Source organism: Pristiophorus japonicus, chromosome 10, assembly GCF_044704955.1.
Source record: "Pristiophorus japonicus isolate sPriJap1 chromosome 10, sPriJap1.hap1, whole genome shotgun sequence".
Classification (NCBI taxonomy): Eukaryota; Metazoa; Chordata; class Chondrichthyes; family Pristiophoridae; genus Pristiophorus; species Pristiophorus japonicus.
This window is the reverse complement of record NC_091986.1, coordinates 178,437,506-178,450,715: the sequence shown is the minus strand read 5'-3', so window position 1 is coordinate 178,450,715 and position 13,210 is coordinate 178,437,506. Positions and strand designations below refer to the sequence as shown.

Below are 13,210 nucleotides of genomic sequence, written 5' to 3'. Positions count from 1 at the left end.
AGTGTGAAATAATGTTTTTGGGGTAGCTCAACAGCCTTTAATAACGTTGTTAGGTGTTCCGGCAGAAAAGGAATCCGATATCCGAACTGTTGCAAATTCAGGATCGTGTCATTTACCGTAATGTGTACCGTGGATCGTTCTAGGATTGGAATAATACGTTCCTGTGCCACTTGAACTTCGGCATGGGGTTTGAAGCAGAAAGTGCTGTCGGTGACCGGACACCAAGTGTCCCTGGTGCACTCGATACCGGTCCACACCCGTGGTTACGCAGTATGTCCCGTTGCCTGCATATGCTACCTGAGATGGAACGTGGCTCTGGGTCCTCACCTCCATGGTGCAGTTGATAGGCTCTCGACTCTCGGATTCAAACCCGAACTCTGGCCGATCGAACACATTCAAATGCTGGGGACACAATATGACGTGTGCACCCCTGCTCTGGCACCCCTTGAGGTCAGTGCCGGTCATGGCATGCTCCCACTTTATAACAAATGGTGGGAGTGCATGATACCGCATGTATACCCCTTCCCATATGACCCAATGTTCTCCACCCTGTATACCGGCGCTGGTTATGATGTCTCATCCATTACCGCCATACGCAACACTATCCCCATGAATGTGTGGTTGGACCGACCGCAATCCACTGGGACTGGGTAGGCTTCGGAGGCTAGACAGAGCTGACACAGGCTCATTTACAGTCATTGCGTGTGCCTCCAGCTCTGCGATAACCTCCTTTAAATGGACAGTCATTGCCTGGTCCTCCTCTAACTCGGACCCTACCACCACGTTCCCTTCCCCCAGGATTTTCCGCAGCTGGTCCTTTAAACCACTGATCTGCCTTTGCAGCTGCACATCGTCCATACTGTTGACGAGAGATGTACCCATGCTAAACGCCGTAGTGACATCATTGAGCACCCCTCGCCTCTGTCTCGCCGGACCAACGTTATCGTACACTTCCATATCGTACAATCTTTCCCAATTCACATCCCCGTAACTGAGTTTAAAGAACTGGCAGAACATTTCTTTAATGTGCGCCTCATACAGCTGCTCAGTTTCTTTTGGACATTACTTGGGCAGATATACCCCGGTTAGGTTTAAAATGACTGACGTGACCGCTTAATGCACCCCCTGGAATAAAACCTTTCCAGTTGGGACTAAAACTAAACCATTCCCTGGGCCTGATGCGGTGGCTGGACACCTAACTTCTGTTCCTGACTCAATTTCCTGAGCCATCACCACCACCGTCCCAGGGGAATGTGTCCCTTGCACTTCAAGCATACGCACTTGCCCTCAGTCACCCCAACCCGTGTGGCTGACCTTCAGTCTGGGACACGGTATGGAAGCCTCCCTGTATGTGAACCACGCGTGGCTGGAGTATATAGTCGAATTTGACCCCAGCCACCCTGGCCACCTTCCCTCGTGGAAGTAGGCTGCCATCCCGTCTGTGTCCCCTGTCCTACCCACCCTGTGTCATGTTGGGCCCGGTCCCCCCAGTACATCTGTAGAGGAAGGACAACTCGGCATTCCCCCCTCCTGCTGTACCCTGCTCCGACCAAGCTCCAAAGAACGATTGCCAGGGTTGTCTCCATCTTTCTCTCGGCTTCCTGCAAAGATACAAAGATACAAAGAAACAATAACCTTTCTTTGAGAGGATATACCTCCACAGGTCTGGCTTCATCAAAACACACTATGTAAAACACGAAACTGAGAAGGAAACTATATACACTGCCACCCGTCTCTGGGTGGCCTTGCTAGGTCTCTACGACCCTTTAAGGCTCCTCGGCGGCGTGTAAGGAGGTGACGACGGCGCTCTTGGCCGTGGGATCCTGCTATTTCTCCTAACCACCACCACCACGGGCTCCTCAATGTCCCAAACTATGGGAGGAAGACCCATGTCCACCATGCTGTTTACAGCACCTTGGTGCTTCTTTCTGTTTCTCGCTCTTTCCCCCGGGTTAAACAACTTGCACTGGTTCACATGGAACCACTTTGAGCTTCGGAAGCTTAATCGCGTACGCCATGGGACTGGCCCTTATCTACAATGCTGTAGGGTCCCATGTACAAAGGCTCAAACGTGCCCACCCGAGCGTAATTGCGGACCATGACCTGATCCTCCCTCCCTTCCACTTTTGGGTTCTCCGGGGCTTGAGCAGCAACCAATTGCTCCGATGCTGCTTCCCCATGTTGCTGGCAGCTTGCCAATGAATCTGTTTCAAGTGCTCGAACAGATTCTTGACAAACTTGTCCCGGTTTACACCTCTCACCTGCCCCGCTGTGAGAACCAGCGCCAGAACATGGGTGGGCATGTGCATGACCCTACCAGTCATTAGCTCATGCAGGATATACCCTGTGCTTCTGGAGAGGCTGGCTCGGACCCCCATCAGGACAAACGGCAGTGCCGTGGTTGATCGGCAAGGGAAGTCTTCAACCACTTCGAGAAAACGTCAACTGGGACCAAACGGTACTTGTAACCCCCCTTTGCGGTGGGAAATGGCCCAATGTAATCGACCTGTATTGACTACCATGGTCCCTCTACCCTTCTCGTGTGTCCCATGGGAGCCTTTTCTGGGGATCAGGGTTGTTCGCTGCGCACACCAGACAGTCTGCGCAAAAATCACGGACATCCTCCCTCAGTTGCGGCCGCCACCCTGCCTGTTCTACCCTTTGCCAGGTAGTCTCTGGCCCTGGTGTCCTGCTCCTGGGCCCCCGTGGGCTATCTGGAGGAATTCTCTCTGGTGCTGTTCTGATACCACCCACTGATCTCCCCTGAAAAGCATTCCCTCCTTTAAAGTGATGCCTGCTACCCCGAACGGGCCTTCTACCTTTTCTCTCCTTGCCAGCTGCTCCAGGGCAACCTTGAGGATGGGATCCTGTGCCTGGACTTTCCTCAAGTCCGGGGCCAATGCTACCCCTACACTCCCTTGTGTGTCCCCCGCCCCCCGCCTTTGTCCCAGATTGTTGCTACTGGGCTGGACCCGTATGGGTCCCCAAACTCTCATGTTTTGGCTACTTCCTTGGCTAATTCATCAGCCTTTTGGTTGCCTTCCCCTCTGGGTTCTGTCTTGGAATGGGTCTTTACTTTATGAATGTAATGGCTTCCCTGGGTTCCCGTGGCCTCTAAGATCCTTTGCAACAGTAGTTTGGTTGCTAAGGGCTTCCCGTCTGCAGATGTGAAACCGCGACGAGACCAGATAGCCAGGTATTCGGTGCATGAATTGCATGTAAACATGGAATCCGAGCAGATGGTGTATGGGTTCTGGAACTCGTCGGCATGGGTAACGACGTACACCACCGGCAACAGTTCGGCATGCTGAGTGCTCAGGGTGCTCGGGAGTTTGATGGCACTTGCAATGCCTGCCGTCGGGTCATAAATCTCAAATCCAGTGAAACGCTCCCCTGCTACCACCGAACTGGATCCGTCGACATATATTTCGCGACCCGTGGGGTGTAACCGGGCCCGAAATCCTATGTCTACTTCTCCCATACTCCCTCTACCGAACACTTGTGGGCCGTTCCTACATAGATCATGTTAGCTGCCAGCTTGGGCTCACACAGGCCTTGCACTCTTAGATTCATCTGTGAGAGCAATAAAGTCCAGCGAGCAATGCGAACACTGCTCACTGTGCCATCCTTTATCCTCCCACCTAATAACATCTGAGTGGGGGTATAGTGGGTTAGTAGAATGATCTGGGATGACAGCGCTTCACGGCCCAATGCGTTGCAAGGAGATGCCTCTCGCGATTGGAGTATCCCCGTTCTACATCTATGAGGACTGTTGAGGAGTAAGCCACGGGTCTCAGCTTGTCGTGCCGCTCCTGGAGCAGCACCGCGCTCAAACTGTCCCCGCTGGCTGCTACTTCTAAAAACAAGTCCTCCCCACCACTAATCGCCCCTATTGTGGGTACCATCTGCAGATCTCCCTTGAGACGATTGAATGCAGTTGTGCAGTCCTCATTCCACTCCCATCCGACTCCCTTGCGGAGGAGCCGAAGTAGAGGGGCTGCCGTGGCGGCGTAATCCTCAATAAAGTCCCTGCAGTACCCCGTGAGCCCCAGGAAGGATCTGACCCCCATTATGGTCATGGGGGTTGGTAACTCCTGCACCGCCTTCCGTTTGGCCTTGTCTGTAGCCCTTTCCCCAGCCTTCACGGTCAGCCCGAGGCATTGGACTTCCCTCTGACCGATCTGAGCTTTCTTGGGATTGACCTTGAACCCGGTGTCCTTCAACAGCTCTAGCAGCTCGGCCAGCAGCGGACCATGCTCCTCCCCCTCGTCGGAGAACAGAAGCAAATCGTCCCATACTGCACCAACTGCTGGGGCCTGCTGAAACCCATTAAACTGTTGGCCATACACTGGTGAAAAATGGAGCGGCTGTTGTGGAAACCCTGGGGAAGGCACGTCCAGGTATACTGTTGCCTTTTAAATGTGAATGCGAACTTGCACTGGTCCTCTCTTTTGAGGGGAATTGACCAGAACCCGTTCGATATATCCAGCACCGTGAATGTGGTCGCGGCTGCTGGAATGCTCCCTATCAGGTCGGCTACAGCCGCAACAGTGGGCGCGCAAGCTGTGGGATGTTCTTGTTGAGCATCCGATAGTCCATGGTAGCCCTCCACGACTGGTCTGGTTTCCGAACCAGCCAAAGTGGAGAGTTCACGTGTGTGGCTATGGGCCTCAACACCTCCTGGGCTACCAGGGATCCCAGTGCCGTCTCTGCCTCCCTGGGGAAATTATACTGTTCCTGCGGTCGGGACATGGGGTGTCCTTGTACCCTGACTTCCACCCCCGTCACCCTACCGTAGTCGTGCTGTGTGTGGCGAACGATGCGAGATTGTCCCGCATGTAAGCCTGTTACTCGGCCGGGTAGTATTGACCAATTGCTCTAGGTCGTAACTACCCTTCGGCTTCATTGTACACACTGTACCTTTACCCTCCCGCTTCCTTGGGATTCCTTATTGGAGCCCACTGCTCCCCAAAGGCAGTGATTCCTTAAATCCACTGATTCTGTGGGCTAACATAAAGTCAACCCCTAGTACTCCTGACCCCGGCTGCTCCCATTTCAGCAGGACGCACTTCCATTTTGCGTGGAGTGATCCTAAATTGATGGCTAGCGGCCTGGAGATCGACCCTACCTGTTCATTCCCTGTGAACCCCACCAGACTGTGTGGAACCTTGCTAGACAAAGGTGAGGTAGTCGGATCATTTACGTGGATCATTGTGCTGGAAGCCCCGGTGTCCGACAACCTTCTCCAACCCCATCCTCACGCATGGTCTACTCCACTCATCGTATGTGAGCGAACACAGGTACTCAGGCTGGGTGCGCGCTAGTCAGGATGGTGGGATTACTGGGGCGGTCGGGATTTCCCTGCTCACGGCAATGTCTACCCTTCCCTGCTCTGGCACAAAAGCTGTCCGAAGTGCGATCACCAGAACATCAAATTGTTCTGGGGTCGATCCTTTCGCTTCGACAGGTTTTGTCTTAGACACTGGAGGATCCCCTTTGCATTGCCCCCTCCTCGGGGCCGGGCAGTCTCTCCTCCAGTGTCCCATCTTCCCACACCCGAAACATGTCCTAACCCTCTCTGAGCTACCTCCTTCCTGTCACCATTCCCTTTTACTACCCTCACTGGCCTTTAACTCGTGAACCTTCCCTTTAACTGGTTTGACTTCCTCCTCCACGCCGTCCTTAAATGCCAGACTCATGTGACGGAGCACATCGGCCTCCGTGTTCTGGAGATTCTCAGGGTCAAATCAGTTCTCGGACTTAACCCTAATCCAGGGTAAACTATTTGACATTAGTGTCCTGAGCCAATGGTTCCTTGGCTCCCCCTGCAACTGCGCTCGGTCCAGCACTCCATTACAGGCTTTATTATAGACCGGCCAGAGCCGGTCTGCAAAAGCCTGAGGTGCTTCCCCAGCCAGTTGCAGCGCCCTCTCTACCCTGGAGAATGGACTACCTTGAGTGTAACCCATGGCTCTTGGGATTTCCTCCTTTAAGCCCTCTATGGTTCCCTGCCCCCTCTTGCTTTCGGCAGATAGGGCATGATATATCTTCCCCTTCAGGGAAAATAATAGCAGCTTGTGAACTTCTGCTTCGTGACACCCATTAATCCCTCCCACCTGTTCCACCTCCGTAAAGTGGACCGATGGGTCTCCTTCGTTGGTAAGCTTGGACATCCCTGAAATCATATTCTGCAGCTTGTGGGGTTGTGAATGGCACCGCTCTCTGACCTTGGCTGACTACGGGTGCACCGTATTTTTGCTGCCGTATGGGACACATGGGTCCAGACGCCTCTGGCGGAGGTCGTGCGTCCCTGTCCGGCTCCCAATCCTCATTACCTTCCCCTTCCTCTTCCCAGTCCACCCGGGCACCCCCCGGGGCTATTAGGCAGACCATTCCTTTGGCCTTGGATAGAGCGTGGGTCAAGCTTTGGATTTTCTCTTGGCAGGGCCTGTGATTCCCACTCACAAAACCCTTACTGGTGGCTACCCACACACTGTCTTAATATCCTTCAGTTGCCCCTCCAGCCCATTTAGCCGCTAGACGAGCGGCCTCCTCCCGTGCGACCTGCTCCTTGAGCTTGGCCTCTTACCTGACACTGCAGGTTCTCCCTTTTTGTTACGGGAGGTATCCTCCTCACTGTGCCTCTCCTGCTTTTCTTCGCTCAACTCATCTAAAAGCCTCGTTCCTACCACGGCCCTTGCGGCTGACTGCTCCTCGGACACTTTGAGCTCTGCCTTAAATGTACCAACCTGCTCCCTAAGCAGTTGGACTTGCTTCTGCAGACACAGGAGCCAAATGGCCTTTTCTTTTTAGCCTTTCTATGCTCCTTACTCCCCGTCCACTCAGCAGCTTTGCCCTCCGGACTCTCAGCCCGCAAAAGGTCTAGTACCCACTGCTGTGTTACGTTAACTTTCCCAGAGATATATGAGGAAATCCTAGCCCCCATTGCCGATCTCTTGGCCTTAATATCCTCCATAACTCTCTGTTCAGCACACCCAGATCCTGCCTGCGGTCACCAATTCTGTAAGTGGTTTCTCTTGGGTGTTTTCGATGCAGCCCCACGTTACACTAGTTCTAGACCTGTGAGTGATTACTGTACTGAACAGATGAATAAGTCACGGACAAATACCTTGGTCTCAACCAGCAATATTTTATTAAAATTAAACACCCAAGGAAAACCACTTACACTTGTAAAAGACCACCTTTGTCGCAATCTAAATATTACCAGGTTCTCATGCTTTTTCTCTAATTTCAGTACCTCTGATGATGGATGAGGCATTAGAATATTTGGAACAAAGACAGGTATTGATGTTTTCATTCCTTGTGATCATTTGTTATATTGGTTACTTTGTGATTTTGAACAATGGAAAGTGTGTTTTGTTTGCTCTTTAGAATGGCATGATATGCTAAATGGTGCCTTTCATTTTGGGCAAGGGCTTTTATTTTCCATTAGTTATTTTAATCAGTAACTTAATAGGAATTATTTCCAGAAAGCAAAACACCTTGGATAGTGTGCTGTAAAACTCCAGCTCTAAATCACCACATTGGCACCAGGGAAAGTTTGCACTGCTGTATCTCCTGCAACATGAGTCATTGAGATCTGCTTGTGGAGCGTATTGCACATTTTCACATGGAGATCTTAACAAAACTTTCAGTAAATTAAACCTTTTTAGCAGCATGATGTTAAATTATCACCCAAGTCATTTTACCCATGATAGTTTAAAAAAAAATACAATTTGAACTGAGATTAGACACTTCAGCATGGTACATAGCAGAAAATTGCCCATTTGTTTTCTGACCATTTTGTGCCATTTCAAATGGAACAAACTGCAGCTGGTATTAAAAATGTTTAAATGCATATGGAATACATATGAATTTGAATATCAAAATTTAATTAATATTGCAGCTTGATTAAGAACAGTCCAATTCAAATCCTCATCATTGTTTAATAGGAAATTTATGTGAGCTATAAGCTACGAGCAGCAGGTGGCAGTGTAGTAATGCAAATGGTAGTCTAAGAGGAAATGGGAGTATCCCCATTATATTCCCATCAGCTACAGTATACAAGGATTGGCATTCACTATAAAGTATCTTTTTTAAAAGGTATCCAATTCTGATTGCAGTGGATTCTATTTTGTATTTTGTATTTTGACTGCCTCGGTTATTTTTCAACTTTCTTGACCTTCTCGATCATTACTTTGAGGCACCTTTATACCATCGTTAATAACTCATAAATACTATTGTTATAATGAATGCTGTTTTGAGTAAAGTCCAGTGTTGGAAATACTTGTAATTTTATAAAGTGCATATAGAGCATATTGTCTAGGTAAAAAGGCCAAAACTGTGAACACTGAAATCTGAAATAAAAAAAACATCCGGTTTGTCAACAGAACTGTTTGATGCTTGAAGCGTTGGAAAGTGATCTTGGAAAAAAAAATAGCTTTGTTAAGCACTGCTGAATCTTCCGTGTATCAATGAGACTAGCTCTTATCTGAAACAGTCCAGTCAGACAGAAAAAGTGTAGAACTTCATCTTAATTAAAAGTACCAGGTGAGTCATTTGGTGCTTTGAATGATGAGGGTGAGTACCTAAGGGCCCACAGCAATTCCATAAAGACAGGAGCTGTTGTTACAGATGGCACAGTTTCCCTCAGGCCTCCATATTATTGGCTTGGCTTTTGAGATGGCCAGTTAAACTGTGGAAGGGTTCTTTCCACTGGCTGCCTTGCTGCCACACAGAAACCTTAAAAGCTTACAGCACTAATTGGAAAACAGTCTGTTCAGAGTAGTTTAAGAGTTAAACTTTATAAGCAATTAGGCTGATGGAGGGGGTGGGGAGAAGTCTGTGTGCTCGTATGGCCGCTGCGAGGAGCTAGATTCATAAACGACTTGGTATTCCCAGTTTAAATGAACGCATGCTAATCTGTATGTGGAAGAAATCATAGAAATTACAGCATAGCAGGAAGCGATTGGTTCCCTCAGGCTGTGCCATGTCACCTCTTCAACTGGAGCTATCCACTCTCATCCCATTCCCCTGTCCTTTCCCAGTATCCTTTTATAATATTCCTTTTCAAATCCTAGAATCTTAGAACTTACGGCACAAAAGGAGGCCATTTGGCCCGCTGTGCCTGTGCTGACCCTGCAAGTTCCTCACCCTCAAGTACCTGTCCAGCTCACTTTTAAAATTATTTATGGAATCGGCTTCCACTCCGGTAAAGCTTTCCAGATCCTGACAACTCTGAGTTAAAAAATTTCTCCTCATCGCCCCTCAAGATCTTTGCCAATGATTTTGAATCTATGATCTCTGGTTTTTGGCCCCCTCGCTAGAGGAGATTGCTTTCCTCTCATCATCTTGAAAATCTCTATTAGGACACTTCTGAACCTACTCTGTTCCAAGGAGAACAGTCCTAACATTTCCAACCGCTCCTCATAACTGGTAAACTTCACTTCAAAAAGTACTTAACTGGCTGTAAAGCTTCTTAGGACATCCGGTGGTCATGAAATGCGCAATAAAAATACAAGTCTGTCTTCTTTCTTTTCTTTAAACCTCCTCTGTACTGTTTCTAAGGCCTTTACATCTTTCCTGAAATGCGATGCCCAGAATTGTCCACAATACTCCAGCTGAGGCGTAACCAGTGATTTATAAAGTTCTAGCATGATCTCTTTGCTTTTATCTTCTATTCCTCTATGTCTAAACCCAAGTAACTTATATGCTTTTTAACTTATCAACTTGCCATGTCACCTTTAAGGATTTGTGTATATAAACACCACGGTCTCTCTGCTAATACACTTTCAAAATCGTGCCATTTATAGTATACTGTCTTTCCATATTAGTCCTCTCTAACAAAAGGTAATCCAAAAGTTGTCTTTAGACATATAAATAGTAAATGGGTAGTAAGAGGAGGGGTGGGGCTGATTAGGGACCAAAAAGGAGACCTACGCACGGAAGCTGAGGGTATGGCTGAGGTACTAAATGAGTACTTTGTATCTGTCTTCATTAAGGAAGAAAATGCTGCCATAGACATAGTGAAGGTAGAGGAGATACTGGATGGGATAAAAATTGATAAAGACTAGGTACTAGAAAGACTGCTGTACTTGAAGTAGATAAGTCACCAGGACTAGATGGGATGCATCCTAGGATGCTGAAGGAAGTGAAGGAAGAAATTGTGGAGGCACTGGCCATAATCTTCCATTCCGCCTTAGAAATGGGAGGTGGTGCTAGAAGACTGGAGGATTGTAAATGTTACACACTTGTTCAAAAAAGGGTGTAAAGATAAACCCAGCAACTACAGGCCAGTCAGTTTAACATAGGTAGTCATCATCATCATCATCATAGGCAATCGAGGAAGACTTGCTTCCACTCAGTGAGTTCTCAGGTGACTGTACAGTCCAATACGGTCATTACAGTCTCTGTCACAGGTAGGACAGGCTGTCGTTGAAGGAAAGGGTAGGTGGGGAGTCTGGTTTGCCGCATGCTCCTTCCACTGCCTGCACTTGTTTTCTGCATGCTCTCGGCGACGAGTCTCAAGGTGCTCAGCGCTCTCCCAGATGCTCTTCCTCCACTTAGAGCAGTCTTTAGCCAGGGATTCCCAGATGTCGGTGGGGTTATTGCACTTTATCAAGGAGGCTTTGAGGGTGTCCTTGAAATGTTTTCTCTGCCCACCTGGAGCTCGCTTGACGTGTAGAGCGCTTGCTTTTGGAGTCTTGTGTCGGGCAATGTGGCCCGCCTAACGGAGCTGGTCAGTGTTTCGATGCTGGAGATATTGGCCTGATTGGGAACACTGACGTTGGTGCTTCTATCCTCCCAGGAGATATCGTTGGTGGTATTTCTCCAGCGATTTGAGGTGTCTGCTGTATATGGTTCACATCTCTGAGCCATACAGGAGGGTGGGTATCACTACAGCCCTGTAGACCATAAGCTTGGTGCCAGATTTGAGGGTCTGATCCTCGAGCACTCTCTTCCTCAGGTGACTGAAGGCTGCGCTCGCGCACTGGAGGCTGTGTTGGACCTCATCTTCGTTGTCTGCCCTTGCTTGATAGTAGGCTCCAGGTTTTGATGACCGGGGGGCAGTGCTGTGTGGCGGGGTCAGGTTGGTGGAGGACCTTTGTCTTACGGATGTTTAATGTAAGGTCCATGCTTTCGTATGCCTCGGTGAAGATGTTGACGGTGGCTTGGAGTTCAGCCTCTGAATGTTCGCAGATGCAAGTGTCGTTCGCGTACTGAAGTTCGACAACAGAGGATGAGACGGTCTTGGATCTAACCTGGAGGCGACGAAGGTTGAACAGGTTCCCACTGGTTCTATAGTTTAGTTCACTCCAGCGGGGAGCTTGTTGAGCGTGAGATGGAGCATTGCAGCGAGGAAGATTGAGAAGAGGGTTGGCGTAACGACGCAGCCCTGCTTGACCCCGGTCCGGATGTGGATTGGTGGTGGATCCGTTGGTCAGGATCACGGCTTGCATGTCGTCGTGGAGCAGGCGGAGGATGGTGACAAACTTTTGGGGGCAGACGAAACGGAGGAGGACGCTCCATAGTCCCTTGTGGTTAACAGTGTCAAAGGCTTTGGTGAGGTCAAAGAAGGCCATGTACAAGGGTTGGTGCTGTTCTCTGCATTTCTCATGCAGTTGTCATGCCGTAAAGATCATGTCCGTTGTACCCCGTAGCGGATGGAATCTGCACTGTGATTCCGGGAGGAGCTCCTCAGCCACAGGTAGATGACGGTTGAGAAGGATTCTAGCAATGACTTTCCCAGTGGCCGACAACAGGGAGATTCCTCTGTAGTTGCCGCAGTTGGACGTCCCCTTTTTTAAACATAAGTAGTAGGGAAGCTTTTAGAAACAATAATCAGAGAACAATTTAACAGTCACTTGGACAAGTGTGGATTAATTAAGGAAAGCCAGCATGGATTTGTCAAAGGCATGTAGTGTTTAACCAACTTGATCGAATTTTTTGATGAGGTAACAGAGGGTTGACATGGTGTACTTGGATTTCAAAAAGACGTTTGATAAAGTGCCACAGAATAGGCTTGTCAGCAAAGTTGAAGCACATGGAATAAAAGGGACAGTGGCAGCATGGATACAAAATTGGCTAAGTGACAGGAAACAAGAGAGTAGCGGTGAACGGTTGTTTTTCGGACCGGAGGGTCGGTCCTTGGATCACTGCTTTTCTTTATATTTAATGACTTGGATGTGGGTGTACAGGGCATAATTTCAAAATTTGCAGATTACACAAAGCTTGAAAGTATAGTGGATAATGATAGACTTCAAGAGGACATAGATAGGCTGGTGGAATGGGTGGACACGTGGCAGATGACATTTAACACAGAAAAGTGCGAAGTGATACGTTTTGGTAGAAAGAATGAGGAGAGGAAATATAAACTAAAGGGTACAATCCTAAAGGAAGTGCATGAACAGAGAGACCCAGGGGTATATGTGCACAAATCGTTGAAGGTGGCAGGGCCGGTTAAGATAGCAGATAAAAAAGCTTATGGGATTCTGGGCTTCTTGAATAGAGGTATAGGGTACAAAAGTATGGAAATTATGATGATCCTGTATAAAACACTGGTTTGGCCTCAACTGGAGTATTGTGTCCAAATCTGGGCACCACACTTTAGGAAGGATGTGAAGGCCTTAGAGAGGGTGCAGAAAAGATTTAAGAGAATGATTCTAGGGATGAGGGACTTCAGTTACATGGATAGACTGGAGAAGCTGGAGTTGTTCTCCTTAGAGCAGAGATTGAGAGGAGATTTGATAGAGATGTTCAAAATCATGAGGGGTCTGGACAGAGTAGATAGAGAGAAACTGTTCCCATTGGCGGAAGGGTCGAGAACCAGAGAATACAGATTTAAAGTGATTGGCAAAAGAACCATAGGCGACATAAGAAAAAACGTTTTTACGAAGTGAGTGGTTAGGATCTGGAATGCATAGTCTGAAAGGGTGGTGGAGACAGACTCAATCACAGCTTTCAAAAGGGAGTTGGATAAGTAGCTGAAAGAAAAAAATTTGCAGGGCTACAGGGAAAGGGCGGGGAGTTGCTACTAGCCGAGGTGCTCTTGCACAGAGCCAGCACGGGCTTGATGGGCCGACTGGCCTTCCGTGCTGTAACCATTCTATGATTCTAGGAAAATGCATCACTTCACACTTTTCCCCATTGAGCTCCATCTGCCATGCTTTTGACCATTTCACCATCCTGTCAATGTCATCCTGAAGCCTAT

General features: G+C 48.6%; 1 protein-coding gene across 2 annotated transcripts in view; it reads left to right on the top strand.

The window, feature by feature from the left end:
- Positions 1 to 13,210, top strand: part of alg5 (ALG5 dolichyl-phosphate beta-glucosyltransferase) — a 74,757-nt gene that overhangs the window by 20,789 nt on the left and 40,758 nt on the right. For both annotated transcript variants that reach the window (XM_070892354.1, XM_070892355.1), the window contains one exon: positions 7,256 to 7,302. In XM_070892354.1, the coding sequence (XP_070748455.1) occupies positions 7,256 to 7,302 (47 nt within the window). The remainder of the gene's footprint in view (positions 1 to 7,255; positions 7,303 to 13,210) is intronic.